At 40.6% G+C, this 22,833-nt stretch overlaps 1 protein-coding gene and 1 long non-coding RNA gene across 3 annotated transcripts; one reads left to right on the top strand and one right to left on the bottom strand.

The window, feature by feature from the left end:
- Window positions 1-4,099: 4,099 nt before the first annotated feature.
- Window positions 4,100-13,039, top strand: LOC133928404 (uncharacterized). 2 transcript variants are annotated; one of them, XR_009911445.1, is made up of 3 exons: window positions 4,100-4,260; window positions 7,763-7,856; window positions 12,457-13,039. It is a non-coding gene; the product is annotated as an uncharacterized LOC133928404 (long non-coding RNA). The 2 variants fall into 2 exon arrangements; XR_009911444.1 differs by having other exon boundaries at window positions 6,813-7,856.
- On the bottom strand, window positions 9,259-12,017 carry LOC133928403 (transcription factor MYB61-like). The gene is made up of 4 exons (XM_062374723.1): window positions 11,590-12,017; window positions 11,278-11,407; window positions 9,939-11,173; window positions 9,259-9,617 (listed from the first exon to the last, which is right to left on the bottom strand). The coding sequence occupies exons 1-3, from the start codon at window positions 11,720-11,722 to the stop codon at window positions 10,144-10,146; spliced, it is 1,293 nt and encodes a 430-aa protein (XP_062230707.1). The 5' UTR covers window positions 11,723-12,017; the 3' UTR covers window positions 9,259-9,617; window positions 9,939-10,143.
- Window positions 13,040-22,833: the final 9,794 nt, after the last annotated feature.

The raw sequence follows: 22,833 nt of genomic DNA, 5'->3' as shown, positions 1-22,833 counted from the left end.
ACTCCATATAAAAATTGTATTCCTTGACGAGATCTACAACTTTGTAGTTGAAAAGTTTTTTATTTGAAGCTATTTATGATTATTTGGACATGTAAATGATTTTAAATGAAAAACTTTTCAACTACAAAGTTGTAGATCTCGTCAAGTGATACAATTTTCATATAAAGTTTATCCTCATCCGAATTCATATGAAAAAATTATAATTTTTTTAAGATAATCGATCACTCATTTTCACATGTGGTTCCTTATGTGAACCGCTTGTGGAAATGATCTATTTTCACAAACGGTTCATATAAAAAAATACCTATAAAAATAGCATTTACACAGATAGTTCCTTATATTAACTGTGATAATCATCATATTTTTAGAAACGGTTCGTATAAGTAATCGTCTGTAAAAATATATTTTCACAAACGGTCTATAACTATAGCGGATCTTCGCTAACCGCACACTAGTTTTTCAAACGAATGGACTGTAAAAATGTACTCTAATTATTAAAAATAGTATTTTATAGTAGTGATATTGTGTGATAATTGCCGACAAATGACCTCTGAAAGCCACAAGTTATTCAGCATGCTTTTTATTTGCACCGGTAGTACTGAGCATGATCTCCTCTCCTGCAGATAGGTGCAAACGTTACAGTCAGAAAATTCGGAAGGGATAGTCGTCCTGAAAGAGACCATGGGCCATGGCATGTGTATATCTGGATAAGACCAACCGATCCGAGTGATTAAACTTTGCCAACCGTTAATTAATTACCCAAGCAAGTAAATAAAGGGAGTGTTATGACTCATGAGCGCTTGGCATTACGGCTCATCCAAGGAAAAGCAGCGGACCAGCGATCCAGGAGCACACAAGCGGCGCCACGGCGGATCGAGGCGAACAGCTGCGTGCGCCCGCGGGAGGAGGCGGAGGAGCAGGTCGAGCTCGAGAAGGGCCCCACGCCCCCCTCCCCTCCGGTAGCAGTGCCACGCGTGGCGGGAGCGGACCCGGGAGACCGGGGCTCGTGTGGGTCCCCGGCGGGTGACGTGGCGGCAGGTGCGCTGGCGCGAGCGGCCAGGGGTCGGTGCCCACGCGGTTACGCGAAAAGAGGGAGGTGTTAATGATATTCAATTAGACCTGAGGATTGAGTGGGATTAGGCCTGGCGAGGATTAAGCACGCTCACCACGTGGAGGCATTTGATTTTTTTTTTCACCTGTCATCGGACTGAGTGGTAAATTTGTTAATAGTTCTACAGTCATAAATCTAGAGGATCTGTTTATCATTTTTAGGAGAAATTGCTATTTCGGTAGAGTAACAAAAAAATTAAATATTTTCACATAAGGCGGGAGTGGGGTCGGAGGAGGCGCGAGTGGGCCCCACTACGCTTTTAGTCCCCTCATGCACCACATTTTGATTTATTTATATCGAGTGCCCATTGTTGTTGCTCCACGTGTAGTGGTAACGATGCCTAAAAAGCTGGGACAGAGGAAACGAGATGAGCATGCGAAAAAGCGAAATTGCATACTATGGGCTAGTTGGTGCGGTGGAATAACTACTCATTAGTTGTTTAACTATATAATCAATTTATTAACTATTGAAAATAGATGTCTTTTTAATATATATATCATTTTATCATATCTATTCAACATGTATGAATATATAAACATCTCATAAATCAATAACAAGAATTTTTATTTCCTCTACCTTTTGTCTCTATACAATTACTTGTAATACGTTATCAACACGCTCTACACTGTGCTACGAAGACGATGAACTCGCTACACTACGCTACGAAGGCAATGCAATCGCGCTCTCCACGACGCTCATCAACGCAAATCCGATTAGAGGCAAAGAAAGTCCATTGCAACAACGATTCTTCTACTTCTTCATCGACGACAAGACAAACACCATAGCGAAGAAGAACACCATAGCGAAGAAGAACACCAGAGGCATGAAGGCCTCTGCACAGAAGAAGCACACGGGGTAAGAAAAATGAAGTCACTCATATCCTACTTGTGCATTCGGTGGCATCCATCCTATGTTCTCTGGCGATGAGTCCCCACTGGCGGCGCCTGTCAGCCATATGGTGATGCTAGCCCAACAGTCGCTCACCCATCTGGCGCTTAACGAAAGCTGGCATAACCCCACCTAAATCCAGTGGCACTCGCACATTAACGGCGGATGGTCCGATCCGGCCACACTCGTCCTCTAGCGGCGCCACTTCCGCTCTCCGGCAGAGATCTGCCCTCTAGTGGCACTCCGTACTCTAGCGTCACGCCCTATCTGACGGCACCTTGGTCTGCCCTTATTTGGTTCCTGAGCCAACTTGTTCGATGGTGGCCCGTCTTGCCTAGACGGCGACTTGGCCTCCCTTTGGGGGCCTGCCCTCGTCCGGCCTTGACCCAATGAATGCGATCGGTCTGCGTCCAACCAAAGGTCGATGGCTCCTCACCCACTCTAGCAAGGCGCCCCAAGCGGTCGTCGGACACTCGGGCATGCTCGGCTGGTGGCGCTTGCCATCCATCCATCCTGGTGGTGGCACTCGTCCGCTCCGTCCAACAATTGGCGAGCATCGATGGCCCTTCCAGCGCACTCGACAACGGCGTTCTCGCACCCGACCACTTCCCGGGCACATGCGGCTCGGTTCGCACCGGCGCTGGCCTGCCCGAGGACAGCCAGGCGACGACTTCTACCCAGGCGACGGTGACCTGGACTACTCAAGCAATGGCAGCGTGGTGTATAGCCGTGCAACAGTGACTGGCCACCCGAAACCTCACCTGGCGTCGCACCAGCCTACCCATTAGTGACCCCAACCTGCCCGATGGTAGCATTGGCCTCTCCAACGACAACACCACACAGGAGAGGGGCGACAGCGGGGGTGGGGTAACCCTAACCCCCATTCCTTTCTTTTTATGGGGCGTCCCCGGCCGAATGGGCCCAAAGGCTATATGGGTCCTAACCCAAGTTGCTTTGGCCCATTCGGCCGGTAGCCTAACGTCTCTGAATTTTTACAGGGAAAACACCTAATTTTTGTTTAAACTGCGTTACAAATATATAGTGTCTTGTCGTTTTACATTTAAACCCTCTTATTTTAAAATATATTACACTATATTATATTTATATCATGTAAATATGCATTTCAGACCCTGTATTATCTGGAATACTGTAATGTTCAATGTGTTTGCTATTATGCATTCCCTATAACATGTAGTTGTGTTAACGACCATGTTAATTTTTCAATTGAGATTATTTTCTTGTAGAATTATATATTAATTCACCTTAATTAAGCCTAAAGAGCTCTTATGACCAAAAGTGCTCAAGCAGAATTACAATACAAAATCAAATAAAGTGATTACCTCTATTTAATTTTGTGAAACACAAGATAATGAAACTATGGAATCTATCATATTTTTACAGATTATCCACCATTATTGTAAGGTCTATATTTTATCATCTTGATTTAGTGACTACCTTCAATGTGTTGTTTCAAATATTCTAATTAGCATAACACAAGTTAATAGGAACATAGATATCTACTGACAAATGTTAGATTATGCATCCTACTACCGTGAGATCTACACCATATTTGATGATTATCTTCAACATGTCAGTCACATAATTTGAGATCTACACTATGTACTTTAAGTCTCAACTTGACTTCATAAATTTTACATTATTATTACAATATTACCATGATTCTTCAGTTTACCTGAAGTGTAAATTCATTCAATCATTGGTTATTTTTGTAGAACAAAATGTCCAACGTCGAATTCAATAGACTCGAGTGAGATGGCCACAACTATCTAACTTAGTCAATGGATATAAAAATAAGTCTATCATCATGTGGACTAATAACGACGATTAATCCTCCTCAAGAAGGAGATCTGTGAAACCGCAACAATTGATTCTTACACCAAAGGATTGGCGAGGTAGGCGGAGCTCAATCCAATCAAACCCTAGAAGACGGCGTGGCAACTCGGAACAGAGGAAAAGGAAACCCAACTGCTCTGGCCAGACCTGGGCCAGGCTATCGTCTGTTACATGGGCTTTGCAGCCCTACAATGCACCACTTCCTCCGGCCCTCTCAGCCTCCCCTCCCTTCCCCTCTGCTCCGTCGAAAACTTCCAAGCGCACGCAGGCAGAGAGAGAGAGAGAGAGAGGGAGAGAGAAGCGAGCCGAAGCGGGAATGCGCGATCACCTCCGTGCCCACCCCCCTCCCCGCTCCTCCTTCCCTCCGTCGCCGCAGTCACCGGCGACCGACTTGACCTGAGCGAACGGTTGGTACCCCCCTCTCTTAAATCTCTTTTGTCGTGCGCGTGTGTGCTGTGTAGTGGTAATTCGTACACGCGTTTCGAATTTCGGCACCAATGGCGGGGCGCAGTGCGCCGGGGCGGCCGCTCGACCCGCCCGCGCGGTTCCCCAACCGGAGGAGGGAGACGGGCTCGCGCTGGCCGTATAGGGGGCGGGGTCGATTCCGCATTGCCGCTGCTACGCTTACCGACGAAGCATCTCTCGCGGTAACGGTGGTGCCGGGTGAAGGCGCGGTGGATCTCAGTGGGGCCAATTGGTATGTGGTTCACGCCAGGGGATTGATTGCTGCATCGCGCTCATGTCTGGTGGTTTGTTACTGTCAGGCTTAGATAGGGTTTAGCGTTCAGGCGATGAGTCATGGACTCACCTGATCACCTCACCTGTTGATGCCATGATGCTGATTGTGAATGCCGCTCCCCGGGTGTTTGTGGATGTAGGCTGTGCAATCCTAGCTTGTCAAAATCATTTGAATAGTGTTTGCAAGAGTGCATGATTTCTGTGGAATACGTTGAGTGAAGTTACTCACTGATCAAAACCTGAAAGTTTTGCAAATGAATTTTCATGCCTATTGAGGTTTAACAATGAAGCAAGCTTGTAGTAACATAGCGTTTAGATCTGCAGCTAATTGCAGTGCTGCCCCATTAGCTCTGTGCGAGAAGCACTCTTAGCTGCAAATTATTAGGTTTTGATGTTGAGCTTTCTGGTGTATCCAATTTTTTTTGGACCAGGGCTATCTGGTGTATCGGCGAGCTATAAACACTCTGTATATAATGCTACTCACGATAAAAACTTATTTACAGTATATCTGAAGAGTGAAGACTGACTTTTATTTTCTTGGAGGTAGTATGACATTATGACGATATCCATGTTTGTATCATCCTAACAGAATGGCAGTCAGTATGCAATTCGTATCACCTTTCCTAGCACCTTGCTTTGTCTCCACGCATTAAGTCAGTATGTAATTTGCCGTTCCAAACCATTGTTCATAACATCAGGCCCTATAAAATATCTGAAAAACAAACCAAATAGTTGTTATAAACAAGTAGAATTGTGTTACCTCTTGAAAAGTAAGAATTCTCCCAAGCAGGTGCAGAGACAGGGCCCGGGCTGCCAGGGTTTCAGCCTGGAGCCTAGGCCCAAAATTCCATGGAAGCCCGCGCTAGCAAATTTAGGGGGATAAAAGGATACTGAGACTCCGATCCAGCCCCGGGCACAACCCATTCTTTGCTCCTCCCCTGATTCCCTAGGAATAAGCCCCAACAAATCTAGCTGTGGTTTTCATCTGTACGTGTGATGCGATACTATCATCTTCTTTTACATGGAAAAATAAAAATGCTTTAGTGCTGTCTGGGACCCATGTCACCCATCTGTGTATCACAAAGACTTACCATTCTTTGCAGGCACAGTGATTGCTTAGTCAGTAGAGCATTTTTTTTTCCTGTGTATATGATTGCAGCTGATTGGATGGCATAAACCAGCAAAGCAGAAATTTCAATGGCCTCTGTTTTAGCGCCTACTACTGATCTTGTGCCATACATCACTCGATAAGAAAGCTAGCTGACTTGATATGAATACCACACTCTTTCTCTGAGTCTAAACTCTGAAGCCATACTTGGCCAATCAGTTTTTATGGATGCTCACATTGTTCATAATTATGGATGGTTGATGCCTGCATCATCTGAACATCTACTGAAGGAATTTATTTATTAGTTACGTCCTACTATAAACTACAATTTTGTGCGGAATATAAGTTGGTATGAGATTGCATTTCAATTATTTGTTAAAGGGTATCGCCAGCCAAAATCCTCGATAAAAGACCGTGCTGTGGCCTGTGAAACTCATTAGCTGCAGTATGCAGTTGTTTCCATTCTCTATACTCAACCTCCGTAGAAAAGGATTTAACCGACAAAGCACAGACACTATCATTTGCATACTGCAATGTGTTGCTTATTGTTGTTGGATTATGACTTCAGCGTGCAGAAGGGGGATGTGTTGTTTAATTTATATACTAATTGCCCGCTTTCATCTTAATACCAGTCACGTGGAGTGTGATGTGCCTTAAAATGCATGAAAGAGAGTGGATATCACCAGATCATATACCGCAACAAACTCTATATTTGTGGATGCACTCACTAACCTTTCTGATCACCTGAATTGGTAATTAACTCTGGCAATCAGATCCATAATCCATTGATACTCTTTTTTGTCTGGCACTCCAATTTGGGATAAATCATGTAGAAGGTGTCATACATGGTTTGATAGGATAGCATACATCAACAACACAGCTAATCATTCAGAACCAGTATACTTTCCTGTGGCTGTATCGCATTTCACTGGCACTCTGTACTGATAGAGGGTGCTTCCTACTGTATTACCTGCTTCTTTTAGCTCCTTAATTCTGTTTTATGACTTTAGGTCATTCCTTTTGATTTACTGCACCTATTTTTTAATAACATGGATTTAGCTCTGCAAATTTGTGCTTCTCCCTCTAACATGGTTCATGTGACCATGGTTACAGCTTTGTTCTTGTGGGCTCCATACGTACTTATGCACTATGGAGAGATTGCTACTTATATGGTTGCTGATTTTGGAGGTAACTGTTCAGAAATCACCAAAGTACAAAAATGTCCACCAGCTTTGACATCTGTTGGCACAAATGCGCAGCCGCAGGTCAACAACTGATGGCACTGTCTCTAAAAGTGTAAAGGACTAATGCTGATTGTTTAGAATGTTAAAAATAACGGAAATTAACTTGACAGCTGCAGCCCCCTAACATTGGAGTACTTTCTTGGCTACAGGCTTCCCCAGTGTGCTTTCATATGCTTATCATCATGCTGATGTCATATAGAGGGAAGAACCTTCAGCACGTTATCAAGCAGGAATATATCTTTGTCCTGTCTTTTGTGTTTTCCTGCTAATGCTGTGTAATATTTGATTTTCTTCTAAAAAGGATCTCTTATGAGTTTGAATTCTTCCTTTGCCTAAAGTTCACATATTTAGCAAACCAAATCAGTTTTATCCGAATGTGCTTTTTTTATCCTTTTTTTTCTTTTTTTTTTTAACGTAAATTTGATCATGATCAATTGTGTTATGGCTTGTGCCAAATGGAATCAGTGAACTGGTTTTTGGATATTCTTTATTCCATCGGACCTCTGAATAGCATAAAACTATGATATCCCAGATTCTAACTCTACCTTATTTTTTGTGGCTCGATTAATTTTGTGATATTATTTTTTCTGTTCTGTTATCTTCCACTCGCTAATGATGATGTTAGTTGGACACCATTGTACCACTGTTGGCAATGGCAATGTTGAGACTAAATATTAAATATAAATTAAATGTCTTTTCCATCTGGAAGAGCACTGTCGTTCCTCAGTTGCTATTTTTATGGCTTGCTACGTCTACTTCCCTTTTATACTTCTTTTTTGCTTCCCTTTTAATTGATATGTTCATTTTTGAAACCTGCAGATACATCCAATAATGCAGTTCATGCGTCCAAGCAGGCACATGATATAAACAAAGGAAATTAAAGTGCATACGCCACATAAGTTGAAACATCCTGGTACATAATCAAGCTCTTGACAAGTGTGATGTATCTTTAGTTCTTTACAGAATCTAGAGACAGAAAATAGTTTTTTTTTCTTATTGGCAGATTAGTAGATTTCATAATTGTTAGGCTTCTCTAATTGCCTTTTTAGTGCTAATGGTCCTTATCAGCATTATTGGTCTCATTGCATTTGTGAACAATCCAATGACCGGTCACTTTATGCCAGCTTTTTCGTGCGCATGGCCATTCCCCATTAGTTGTATGGCATAAAATGATCACCGTTAAATTCTAAACCAATCTCTTTTTTCTTCGGAACCAATTGATGCTAAAAATAAACCTAGAATTGATATTGGTTTGAGTTTTGACTAGTCATAAGGAAAGAAGCCCACCAGAAAAGCCAAGCAAAATCAATTAACAATCTAGCTGAGCCGATGACATGGTCCCACAATTGTACATCAGTAGGAGCAACACAATTTTTTTTCCTTCTTTTTTTGTTAACTCAGTCTCCAGTAGCTGTTTGCTTGATTTAGCATTGTAATCCTTCGTTCTTATTTAGATGTTTTAGACTATATGTGATCAAACTTTCTAAACTAATTCAATATTTTAAAAACTGTTTGGATCAGTCATATGAAAACTATATCATTATATTTGTAGTTAAATATAACTTGATAATACTATTGTTCTTTAATATACTCTAATATTATGTTGCTAGCTTGAAGGGGTTATACCATGCTAGATAATCATCCACCGGGAGGATAGTCGGGTGGCGTGGGCTGCTAGGGGAGGGATTAGACCATAGATTGGGGAGACATCATATTTGTGGATTGGGAACTAGATCTATTCTTCTTGCTTGATTACAATGGGTGATGTACCCTCCTTTATATAGGAGCCGGCCCTAACAATCTAAACTAACAAATCTTATCTCTAACTAACTAATAGATCTTATCTCTAACTAATTTAATCTGATCCCTAACGACTAATTTTATCTCTAACTGTAGCGTCGCTTGCACTGTAGCATCAAGTTAGAGATAAGATTAGCTGTTAGAGATCAGATCAGATTAGATAGAGATAAAGATCTATTAGTTAGTCTTATAGATAAGATTTGTTATTGAGAATAAATAGAGGGAGCTGGTGCGAGCAGGGTTCCTCAATTCAAAAACTAATAGCTTGAGAGTTAAGGCATTCCCTCATGCTTAAAGTTGTAGCTCCCATTTTACATAATGTACCTCTGAATGAAGATGTTGAAAAACCAGGCTCTTTTACTCATCAGCCTTATTCAATCATAGCAAGGCTCTTTTACTCTATTGGCCTTATTCAATCATAGTTAGTTTGAGGGGGTTGTGCCATCATCCTTAAAGTTGTTCCTAGCTCATTGCACAAACAATGTGGAATAGACCCAAGAAGCATGCAACATGGCTTCAGTCCCCTGGCAGCTGAATATTTAACTCGTATCCAAAGTACAAACCATTTACAGATTTTGCAAGGCTAAATTTACACAACATATCATGGCTATGTCACATAAGCAATGATTCACAGATCGAATTGAGCATATGTTGAGTCTCACCACATTGAGGCTTCATATATTGCCCAATCTACACGGTAGGTTGATATTCATAAATAGTTGCCTCCTTTCTGTTCCCGAATATGTTTACTTTCTTTTGAAGATGATTGCCCCTTTGGACCCTGTCAGATCAACCAATCCTTTTCCATGCCTGTATTCAAGTAGAAAGCGATCGGGTAGATTTGGATTCTCCACACAAAAGTTTACTGCAGAATCTGGAAAGGAAAAGGGGAGGTCAATATTCCAATTTTCCACCTTTACAAATATACAACTGCTGCTGTCGGCAATTTCTCAAAAGAAATAAAAATACAACATGCAATAATTAATTTGCATCGACGTGCATGGCAGCGGTTGAAAAGTTTGGGACTACTTGCATGGTTTGTGAGAGCTACCGACACATGCAGTTTTGTCCATGCCTATCTATATTTATTTGATAAACAGAGAGTGAGCACAAACTCATATCCAAAAGTTGAGTTGTCATGTACAAAAGAAAATAACAATTTTCAAGAGAAAGAAAGGGAGACTATAGAACATACTTTTCTATGCATTCTGCTGCCACTTCTAAGGCCAGGGGTGTCCTTTCCACGATATTGCAGGGTCTTTAACTGAGGAACAGCTATAGAGGTTGATTTCTGTATCGACTATGTAAGCAATTCAGCATAGTTCTGTGCACAAATCTGTGAACATTACAAGTTTCTGATTCTGCTGGTCTTCTCTGTTCCATATGGTGGAACATAATGCCTAGATATTCTCGAAAGACAGTTGCATTCTTTGCAAGTCCTTGTCATACATGTCTGGTGCTGCCTGCAGCTGTTGCTGTGGCTGCTGATTCTGGAACCAAGAAGCACATATCCCTTCCATGTTGAATTGGCTCTCTGCCTTGATCACGTCATCATAGAGTGATTGGCTCTGGTTCTGCATGGCTGTGGTCGTTTCGGCAAAGGTTCCATGGAGCAAGTCAGGCCACTTAAGTTCCTCTACTAAGTGAGCTCTTGTATCCTTTTCTTGTCCGATGTCCGTCCATGGGAACACACTGTTCTCCAAAATTGAGCTTGTGCTCTGTGGCTCGAATCCCATACTGTTGCTTCCTCTGCTTCCAGTACTGCTACTGCTGCTAGGATTAATACCATCCCAGTAGAATGAGTCTACCGGGGCACTTCCAATGCCAGTGCCTCCATGTCGAGTATTATCTGGTGGGAGATTCAGCCCTATTGATGTCGAGAGGGCCGATGGTGAAACTGGTGGCATCACAGTAGACATGGTGCTGCAGTTGAAGTCAGTCTGGTTGAACCAGAGTGAATTCATATTTGCACCGTTGCCACTGCCACTTTCACTGCTGTAACCTAATGGCTGTTGGAAAGGGAAATACAGCGTTGGCCCTGATGAGCGGCAGGTTGACGGGCTCTCGTGGCCAGCAGCAAGCTGGTCCAGAAATAACTCCTTTGGTAGCACCTTAGGGCGTGCCAAGTTTGGAGTTTCAGTGCGATTCTTGTCATACACTGGCAGCAGCAGCGATGATTGGGCTGTCTCACTGAGGAGGTGGCTCAAGTTCCCCAGAGCACCAGCACTTGACGGGTTGAAGTCACTGGACCCTGAGGTCCTCTCGGTGCTGATGGTGGGAGCTGCTCCACTGCGATCAGCCTCGGCGAGGGGCTTGTGGGTGTTGGGATCAATGCCTTTCTGCCTCAGCTTCTTCTTGATGCACGAGTTCCATAGATTCTTGATCTCGTTGTCAGTCCTCCCAGGAAGCTGTGCTGCAATTTGAGACCACCTTCTCATGGAAAACGGAAGGGCTAATATTAGTTAAATTGCCAAGTGTTGCTTTGCGGTTATTCAGTCATGAATTATGATACTGCTTATGAGGCTTAAATTTACCTGTTCCCAAGGACAGCATGCAGCTCAATGATGAGGCCTTCCTCCTCCTGAGAGAACGCCCCCCTCTTGAGGTCTGGCCTCAGATAGTTTATCCACCTGAGCCTGCAGCTCTTTCCGCACCTTTGGAGCCCTGCAACAATTCGTCAGGTTTATTTTAGATAATTGGACTGACTGAGAGAAATTTCATGGTGTAGAGAAAATGAAAGAATTGGAGTTGGTAATGGGAAAGAGCAAATTGCAGAAGAAGAGAAGGAAAGAATTGAGAGCTGGTAATTGAAAAGAACCAAGTGCAGAAGATTTCTTTGTACATACCCGCGAGTTTAGGGACAGAGCTCCAGCAGCCATGGCCATGTTTTGTTATGTGATTCATGAGTTTCTCATCCTCCTCAGGGGACCAGAGCCCCTTTCTCAACTTCTGCTTGTAGCAGCAAGAATGCCTCCCCATCGCAGTGCAATGCAGACCCTGAGAGCACCAATTTCGTGGAGCTGACAGGTTTGTGGAATGTATGTAGCCTGCAATTGTGCCCAGCCAACACCTTCTCCGGTAGCACAAAGCTTCTTCAAGGATTGATGGCTGGAGGGATAGAAACTGCAGAGGGTGTAGTGACTTATATACCGGTGAATGATTGGGCTGCAGCTGAGACCAGAGTTGAGCAACTGTATGGTAGCAGATAGGAGAATTCAGTGGAAAGCAAGGAAAGGTTAGGGGGCATTCCTCTCCTTTTCTTTGCAGGACAGCCCTTTAGCACCTTCTTTTAAAGGTGGTGGTGGTTGTGGGAGGGGAGGTTTAGCTCTTCCCCATTTCCTTTCATCCCAAATCGCATGCCCGGTGTATTTCTTTGGGTACAAGCCAGTGAAAGTGAAACTTGCGTTTACATTATTACGAAATGGATTGATGCTCTTGCTCCCATGGTGAATGACTGTGACCTAGAGCAGCCAGTGCATCACTATTACTAGAAACCTTTTTTTTCTTCTTTTCTGCAGCTACTTCTACGTCACGGGTGTTCCATGCAGTGCAAAGCACACAGTTAGGAATAGTTGTCCACCTTTCTTCTGTTGCTAATTAAAACTCGTTTTGTTAGCTTCTCTTCGTGTGTGCATGTGCACCTCATTTTCTTCCTACCTGCAAGATTTTATGTGTCAGACCTAAGTGCTGTCCTTTTTTCTCTTGCTTTTCAGGTAACTCACTGGATCACTTCTCCCTGGGAAAAGCCTCGGTCAATCATCACAGTTGGGGTCCTGGGGAAAAAGAGGTTGCATCAGATGTTCGTATTCCAGGACAGAGAGCATCTTCCTTTTGTTTATCTCGGGCAGCTAGCTAGCAATTCTAATCAGAAATCTTTACTTCTCCCTCCAACAAGAAGCTGCATGTTGCAGGCGCTGAATATGTCCGCGATCAGTTAAGAATTGGGCTTCCTGTAATTACACAGATAATTGGGCAGGTACAAGAATAATGATTTGTCTGATTGACTGGCGCTAGCGTCAATGGGGGGGCACTGATCATTGCTGGGGGAAATTCATTGCCTGTGGATTCCTTTTCTGAAATTTCGAGTGCAAAAAAGGGTCCACTGGAGGAGACGGTTTTTTGGAGTATAGTATTCACGATGAGCTAGTCAAAGCACGTATTATTGTTGGTATCTTTGCTTGTCTGATAAAAGAAAGTTTTTATCCATGATTCCATGATTACGACTGTAATGGCATCCTAATGTGCCCATGTGATAGCGGATACTCATCTCCAATTAAACAAACGCTTCACGAATCAAAAGGCTTTGATTGAACATTTTTATAATCTGGTTTCCAGCTGATCATTTTGTCCTTTGATTCCCCATGCAACGGATCTCATCCGTTCTGGAGGCTTGCATTGTCTGTTGTGAAGGGGATTGTATATATTATTTCTGAAGATTGTGTTATAGTTATCAAACCTTCATTGTTTGAATTCAACAAATAAATCAATGTCACCATCAGTTCTTCCTCCATGCAGGACTTGCAGTTGAGCCAGGAAAAAGGGACTTTCAGGTAACAACCCACCTTTCTCTTCGCTGCCAGTGCTCTGTTCCTTTCTCTTCTCTGAATTATGATCCAGGGAAGAATCGCTCATTCATTCCAGATGGGATGGCCCTACTCAGGTAATCAAGGATGCACTTATGTAATCTGTGGTACAAAATCACTGGATTTGATTGCTGAATCATCCATCACATTATTCTGGTTTTGTCGAAGGTGATTATTCTATACAAAGAGGCATTATCTTAAGAGGTGAGAGAAAGGCGGCAGCAGCATGGCAGTTAGCAAGGCTGGCACTAGAAGATCACGGGGAAGGCAAATTTGACAAAGGACGCATCTTTTCTGAGGTCCCTAGAACAGAGGCCCACCCCTCCCTAATCTCTATGGTACACACGATCTATCGTGAGTGATTTACACAGTATCCATAGTCCGTCCATTTCTTTATAATAATAGGGTTAACGTTATGAGAAAGGTGTCAAATTTTATTCCATAAATTTTTTGATGGCCGAATGATCGGTACAGCCGGGATTCAAGAGGGATGGAAGATCAGAACAGGACGCATCCATAGTACAGTGTGGGCCCGTTGAAGCTTACCCTACGAACCTTTGTGTTCTAGAGAGAGAGAGAGAGAGAGAGAGAGAGAGAGAGAGAGTTTGGGTGTAGGACAATGGGCCGTCCCTCGGTAGGGTACCATCCAATCGCCAATCCAATCCATCCATGGCTGCCATGTAGCGTAGACAGTCAGTGGCTACCTATCAATGGAATGGATCGAGCAAGAGAGGCGAAAGCGAAGGGACCACGCCCACGCCGCTCTCTGTGCCAGCCAACTAGACGCGCACTAGCGCTAGCTATTAGCTACAAATTACCTGTTAATAAATAAATATATGTGTATATATGTATGTATGTATGTATATATATAAACATGTATATATGTATATATATAGAGAGAGAGAGAGAGGAGAGAGAGAGTATTTGCTTAGTTTTTCGTGGTCAGAACAAGTGAATATTGCTGGACAGGAATATCCCTGCGAGTCGCCTTTGTCTTTGTCACTCCTTTTGTTTTCACTTTCCGTTGCTAGCTGTCCATAGGCCACACGGTAGGGGGCCTAGGGTATATCGATATGTGTCCACGGAAATTATATCGATATTTCGTGTTAATTTGTGTGCCTCTGATTTGAACAGCGAATCCTAAGACAATACGCATATGGCTCTTTGCAGAGCATGTGGGTGCGATCGAGATGGAATGGCATAATTGGCGAAAGTTCGAGGTAACATTGGATCGTCGACGTCGAGCGAGTCTTGGAGGTAAGGATTCTCATCTGTTTGTTGCGTCAGTTGTTGTTTTGTTACTTGTTTGTGTAGATAGGAAAACTGAAAGTACAAAATATACGAACAAGATCCTCATTCATGCATATTTTCCTTTTCTTTTCGATCAAATGCGCGAGTAGAGCGACCTATTAATCAACTAGTGTGCTTGTGAAGATATACTAAGCCAAGATTTCCCAACTATTTATCTCCGTCTTTGCCTTCCTAACTAATGTGGTACAATTAGTCATACTATAATGACATCTCACCGATTAAAAAAAGGGTAATTAACTGACTACGATACATGCATGCAGTCGTGCCGCGCTCTCGTCCTCGTCTTTTCCCCTGCAAAGAATTAGATTGTATGAACTTGCTTTCATGCGACATCACTTTCTCCAGTGTGTAGTATATCCATGTAGCGTGAAAGCTGCCTGCGTCCGACCTGAATTTCTTTCTTGTTTGCCTGTTCTTTCACTCTGATCAGTTAGTCAGACGTCCAAACAGCTAGCAATGATAAGTCGATCCCTGACCCTGGCATGCAGCATGCATATCTAATCTGATAACCGGAGCCTATCAAGTTGCAAAACACGGTGATTCGAAAGAACTAAAAAAAATATTACGATGAGTTAGGTATAAGTTACTCCCTCCTTTCAGAAATATTAGACGTATATTTTTAGCTCGGTCTTCGAAGTTATATTTTGACTAAGATTTTCTTACAAATATATTATTAATAGCTACAAAACATATATATAGTAAGAAATCATTTTAAATTATAATTTAGTTATATAATTTTCATATACTAAATATTTTTATAATTTAATTAGATATTAATCAAAGTATACAAAGTTTGATTTTTTTTAAAAAAATGCGTCTACTATTTCACATGCATGCATGCGTGCGACAAGAGTGAATAGTAATACACCGTTGGTTATATAAGAACGAAATAGAAAACATTTTATTAGCATCTGTAGATCCTACCGACAGATCCTCATCTTCTCGCCACGTAATACAGGGTCCACCTGTTAATTGAAATTAGGAAATTTCACAAATGACATTGTCCTATTTGTTATTACGCATATAACAATGCTTGCTTATAATTATACCCGCAATGGTTAATAAATTACTTCTGGTGGAGTGCAACGTTACACTAGCTCTTATTCCCTACCGTAATTAGATGATGTTTTGGACATGGAAAGTCACTTAAACGTAATTAATTGTTTACTACTAATTTCACAAACCCTTGTAAAATAACAACACGAATGTTCTTTTTCAGAGAAATCTATATGTAACATTTTGACATGCCCAATGCTAAAGTTAGATGCGTTCGTATGGACGCTTATAGCAGTATAGGGTCCAACCCAAGCAGAGTATAAATCCAGTTTTTTTAAAAAGCTGTTAACTTATACTGCGATAATCCACATCGGGTATTAATCGGCGGGGAATCCAACATCTTAAGGTTTAGTCAAGAGAAAAATAATGATAGGTTCACAAACCAGTAGCCTTTCTTGTTCAACATAGTGATTGACAGTTTGGATCTAAGAGAGATTAAACTATCAGGAAGAAGATATACCTAGTCAAACAACCTTGATAACCCCACCTTTGATAAATTTGATAAACTTCTAACGACTACAAAGTAGGAATTAAAATACCCATGGTAGTCATCCAAGCCCTCAAGCGGACATCACTGTCTGACCATACTCCTATCATGGTTGATACTGGTGACTCAATTCCAGCTAGAGGACACAAACCTTTCAAGTTTGAACGGGGTTGGTTGTCTCGTGAGGGGTTTGCAGACCGGGTTAAGGAGCTATTGAATCGACTGTCAAGGTGATAGAACTCAACATAAAGATGGACAAACAAACTTAGCTTACTAAGGCAACATCTTAAATGCTAGGCCGCACACACTAGTGGGATGCATAAACAACTGAAGAAAGACCTCTTGACGATAAGCGACGAACTTGACAAGAAGTTTGAGCTACGATGTCTAAAAGAAAGTAGGATAAACATAAATAATCAATCAACCAACAAATTGGTTAAACTACTCTAAAAGAGGAGACTAAATGATACCAACTTGCCAATGTCAAGGATATTCTCTAAGGAGACAACAATACAGGCTATTTTCAAATGATTGCAAATGACAAACATAGGAAATAACACATCTTCTTCCTAGAATAAGAAGGAAAAATTAAGGGACATGCTCAATTAAAAAATATATATAACTAAATATTAAAAAGAGTTATTTGGACCACCGGTGAATAATCATTTTTTCATGATCGAGTCGTGGACAGATGACATCTGAAAGGATCGGTGACCTCCTAAGAGAGGGGGGGGGGGTTAATTAGGACATTTGAAAACTAACCTAATTGACTCAAAAAACTTAATAAAATAAAGCTATATCAACTTATATCTAAATATGCTCTAGATTTAGCTAGTGTGTCTATTCTACTGTTTAAAAGGTTTGCAATATATAGTCAATCCTAGCAAACTATTCTAGGAAAGTAAATGCACAAAGGTACTCTCTAGGTAGCAATCAACTAACAATACTCTCTCTAGACCTATAAGTACTAATCACTCACTAATCTTATGTTTAATTACCTTGGATGATCATTTTAAGCACTTTGGTGGCTTGGATGTCTTCTCAAGTGTCTCTATGTTTATTTGAACTCTAGCAGCATGCCACACCTTCAAATGACTAAGTGGAGGGGTATTTATAGCCTCAAACCCACCAACTAGCCATTTTTCTAACAGTTCAGAAAAGCTGTTAACACCGGATGATCCAGTGAGAATAGTAGTACTAACACTGGATCATTCGGTGAGTACATCTTTAAAAACTAGCTATTAGACTCCCACTCAAAGTCATCCTGAACACCAGATACTCTAGTGTATATTTCATCTCCATCACCAGACAATCCGGTGAGTTATCTTGAGCCAAACTGTGCCACTTCTTCTCTGTGCAAAACACTCCGGTATAAGCCTCTGGTGCACTTCCTCTTGACACCGGACCATCCAGTCAGTTCATCTTCGTTCTTTGTCACTTGGAATCGCCTCTGCAAGAAATGCTCCGGTAAAGCCTTTGGTGCACTCGCTTCACATCACCGGACCTTTCGGTCTGTTGTTCTCCGATCTTCAACACATGCAACTCTCTCTGCAAGAATTTCTCTAGTGTATATCTTCCGATGATCACCGGACCTTCCAATGAGTTCAACTTCTTCTGCCCCGAGCTATAATACTCCGATGTGCACCTTTTTCATCAACACCGGACTATCTAGTGGTTTCTTCAGTTCTGCTCTTCTCTACAGATAAAGCTTCGGTGCTACATCTTGCTGAGCACCGGACTATCTGGTGAAATCTTTAGCCTTCTCTCCCCCGTTGTCAGATATGCTCCAGTGAGTTCAATTTCTTCTGAACTGGACTATCTGGTGGCTTCTCTTCTCCGGAACTTATCCAATTCAGTCAATCTTTGTCCCGACTGCGGTGGTTTTTTTATGTATTGCATTCATGAGACCTACTAAAGTATATACTTGATAAACATGTTAGTCTCAATGATTATATTATCATTAATCACCAAAATCACAATTATGACATAATAGGATCGTTTTTGCTACAATTTTCCCCCTTTTGTTGATTAATGACAACACAACCAAAATAAGTGGCAAATAATAAATGTAAATAATACCAATTGTATAGAGTACAAAGTCTTACCATATTATTTGGATGCACATTCTTACCACTTAGTTCCCTTTTGTTGTGGCTTCCTTTTTCTCTATTGTCACTATCTTCCTTGACCGACCCATGCAAGAGCTTCTTCATTGCATATTTTTGACACCAAATGCAGATTAGTCACTCTCTGTCAATATTGATATTTTGCTTATTCTCCACTAGGCATGCCTATTTCTTTGGTTGTCAAACTTCTTCCCCTTTATCAATAATGTCAAAAAGGGCTATAAACATATGTTAAACTTGAGAAAGAGTTTTAGAGCACATGGAAGAGAGCTTTATAAATCATGATCCAATGAAATAATAGCAATTGAATGTATACCATTTATAGGGATAATATTTCAAGAATATGATATCAATTGAAATGAAAGCACATGGATCATAATTCATAAAACTCACATAATATGATTTAAACTCCCAATATATGTGTGCATACATATGTAAGAGAGATATATATGCATAACTAGATAATATGTTAAGATAGAAGTTTAAGGCATATTATACATAGAGGTAGCTTAAATAAACAAATGAATTATCAGTGATACCAATTATAGTCTTTAAGCATTGCATATCTCTAGAGATGTGTTGATTGCTCTATGAGACTACAAAAGATATATCTAGCAACACATGTTATTCTTAAAATCATAACCTATAGGATATACTTCCTCTAAATATGTGCATATAAATGTTAAATACTTGTAAAAGATATGCACTTGTTTTTTATAATAATGAGAAGAGTTCCATATAAATTAGATCATGATACAAGAAATATACTAATCATAAAACTAATGTTATGAAATGAACCTACAACTAATAAACCATGTAGGTTACTTATAAGAAAGAGAGAAACATAAGCAACATACCATATGAAAACTTACACTAGGCATTGCAATAAATTGAAATATGCACATACAATTCTAGACAAGGCAAGTGAGCTATAATAATTGAAAGATTTTGCATCTAACTCTATTACTTCTTTTACCTTTGGATGAGGAATTGAATATATGATGATCATGATCTTTCTTAATGCAACTAATCCTGTACACTTGGCTTCTTTGCTTAAATCTTTACTTTATCTTATAAGTTAAGTCTCCAAATTCCCATGGCCGTCTCGGGCTTCAAGTCTTCTTTGGAACCCAAACTGATTGGGGCACCTTCATATTGGTGATGATTTCCTTAGCACTCAAATGGGTTGGTTCCACCTCCAGTCCTTTCTCCTAACCATGTGTGCAATCACTTTGTCATTATTTTTCTTCTTGAGCTTGTAGTGGTTGCTTTTGGTCTTGACCTTGTAGTTGGGCTTGATGTAGAGGTTGAAAGTTTTGTTGAAGAGGTTCGTCATCTTCTTCTCTTTGGTCTCCTTTTTAACTTGCTTGCATTGAAAGGATTTGTGATCTTCTTGATGGCATTTGAAGCATATCACGGTTGACTCTTCCGTAAACTTCTTCACCATGGTAGTACGGTTATCTTAAGAAGGTTGGACACATTCTTTGCCCATTAATCTTGCGAAGTCCTTCTTAAGCTTCTGTACTTCTTGCTTAAGTTTATCATTCTTTTGTGCAATGAATTCATTATATGGTTCTACAATAACATTCTCAATGTATGTCTCATTGCAAAGGGATGAGCTAAATAAATCAAATAAATCCTCATAAGAAGTGAAAGTATCTACCTTAGGCTTGAAATTAAAGAGTAATGTAGATTACTTCAAAGGGATCTTAGATTGAGATTCAATGCACTCAAATTTAGCGTTAAGTTTTTTTATGCTCCTTGTTTAGTAAATTGAATTTGCTCAATAATTATTCATAATTAGAAACAAATGTAGCATGAATGTCATTAAGTGCATTGAATTTTTAAGTTCTTTTGATTGTTTCTTAAGAGTCCTTTATTGCTCATTCATCAAATGAAGGAGTTCTTGACAGGGAGAATCCTTATCGGATTTATCATCATTTACATGTCAACAAAAAATCAGGTGACTTTCACTTCTAGATTGGACTAATGAAACTGAAAAATATCATATTCTGATATCATACTTCTAACATAAAGCATGACTCTGAAATTAGATTTTGGGAGGATATTTGGATAGACAACTCGCCACTGAGATTTCAATTTCCTTCATTATATAACATCGTGCTAAACAAGCAAGCCTCGGTAGCAAAGGTAATATAGTCATTCCCTACCAATTTTTCTTCATGTGAGATATGACTAGCCCAAAATTGGTAGCATAGAATGAATTGATGGCACGTCTCACCAAATCACTTTTTCTGGGAACCAATATGAGTTTAAATAGAGCTTAAATCAATCTGGAAGGTTCACAGTTAGCTCATTGTACACAGCCTTTGTGCAAGGGGATGAACCAATCAAGTCAAATGTGGAAATTAAAACTACCATTAAAAATTAAATTTTTCTTTTGGTATTTACACAAGGATGTTCTATTAACAAAGGATAACCTAAATAAAAGACAATTTCTTGATTATCAGAATTGTTGCTTTTGCCACATATATGAGACAATTAGACACCTCTTCTTTGATCGCCGATTTGTACGTTCTATATGGTTTATAGTCCAGGTAACATCAAATCTTTACCAACCGCGAAGTGTTCAAAATAAGTTTGGGAATTAGCTTTGGGGTGTTAGTAAAAACTTGAAATTCTATATACTTTCGGTGGTGACCATATTTTGTTAGTCTCTATGACTATGCAGGAATGATATTATCTTTAATAAGATGAAAACAGTTACTTTTTTACAAGCTATTTTTACTTGTACATACTGGTTTTGTTTGTAGTTTATGCTATATTGGTAGGAGCATCGCGAGCTGGTTACTATGACATGTACAAGACTAGAGCCAGGGAGTTCTTTACTTGGTTTGGATGACGTTCAGTTTTCGCATTCAAGCAGAAGCAAAATAACATCTGATGAGGGGATGCGTTTCTAATCGCATTCAAGCAGAAGCAAAATAACATCTGATGAGGGGATGCATTTCTATCTTGTTAGATTTTTCCTTCTTTTGCGTCCCATGTATCGTGTTGCTATTTCTTGGTTTGTAGCTATATATATCTATGTTATACAAAGATCAAAAGTATACTCTGATGTGGTTATATCAATTTGAAATAATGAGAATTAATAAAGCTCTCTCTTCGAAAAAAGGTTAAAATTTTGTCGGCAAAACACCACTTATTCTATATATATTGGAGGGAGTATTAGGGAGGACAAGACAGATTAGGCCCCATTTCCACAATGACATCACTTTCCTTGACCCCCTCTGTTAGCGAAACTAAATAATGCAGTACTGGATGCATGACCTCAGACGCTCGTTATCTATAGAACACTCCTCTATATAGTCCACACGAAATGGAGCGCTCAATTATCCCATCAATTAAGTTTTCGCTTAATATTATGGTTGGGATTAGGCCAAGCTGAATCCGACCCTAGTTGACAAGCAGTCAATTAATTAAGGGGGTCCGGTCCATAACACGACTAATTAATCCCCTGTCCCCACGATGTGAAATCACACCTTCCAGGGTCCCTTGCCATGAAAGGAAATTCTACAGTATCAGATCTTTCAAAGACTTCTCCTCTAACATGATACGTGCTATCCTTTATCTTTTTTCTGCACGAGAAGAATGATATGAATCAGAAGAATGACCGTATAGATAAGAATCTTGTGAGAATCTTTTTAGGTTTGTATAGAATTTTCTTACCCCCACCATACATACATGCACAAGTAGTGGCTGATACTATAAAAAATGCAACTTCACATTCACTTTGCCCACATGGCTAATCTCGATTGTCTATTCCTCCCATCCAATATTCATCCATCCATCAATTTATTTATCTATCTTATAAATTTTTTTTATCTATTTTAATATAAATCTCAACGTAAATGAACGGTTTTGATAAGCTATACGTGTGCATCCATATATGAAATTTTTTCCTTCAATACATCGTAGCAGTAATAGCTACGTAGTGATGTACTAGTGCTTGTGCACTGCTCTGCCCTGTTTTTCTCCGGGGTCCTGATCACCATCTATGCGATTGCCAGTAAAAACAAAATGCTTAGTACAGAAAAAAATTGAATTGTTTCTGATGAAGCTTGTGTATGATTCATGTGACATGATGATACGTATACGTTAGTTGCTGCTACCTGCCCGTACAAATACCTTAAAGTTCACCTACATGTACAAGGTTACTCATAGTCGATCGTCTCGTAGCCGGCGCCCAGTCTACGTACGTGTGCACAGTGAAGATTCGTATGTACGTGATGCGTTGTCACATGCTGCACGAGGCATGGTCCATCCGTTTGGCCTATCCTCGACGCAACAAGGCTCATGTATGACTGTCCACGACTGCACGGACGGAACGTGTGGCCTCTAATCTTTCGTACTTAGCAATTAGCTAGATGCATGTGTTGAGTGTTCTGGAATCTTGCTAGCTGTGTGGTCTGTTATTCGGTGGGCTTTATCGTGTGAAAATGCACAAAAGGATTGTAAATGCGTAAAAATCAAGTATAAAAGAATTAAAAATGGATTTTCGGACTA

Source organism: Phragmites australis, chromosome 9 (assembly GCF_958298935.1).
Source record: "Phragmites australis chromosome 9, lpPhrAust1.1, whole genome shotgun sequence".
Lineage (NCBI taxonomy): Eukaryota > Viridiplantae > Streptophyta > Magnoliopsida > Poales > Poaceae > Phragmites > Phragmites australis.
Note: the sequence above shows the minus strand (reverse complement) of the source record. Positions and strands in the feature narration are given on the sequence as shown.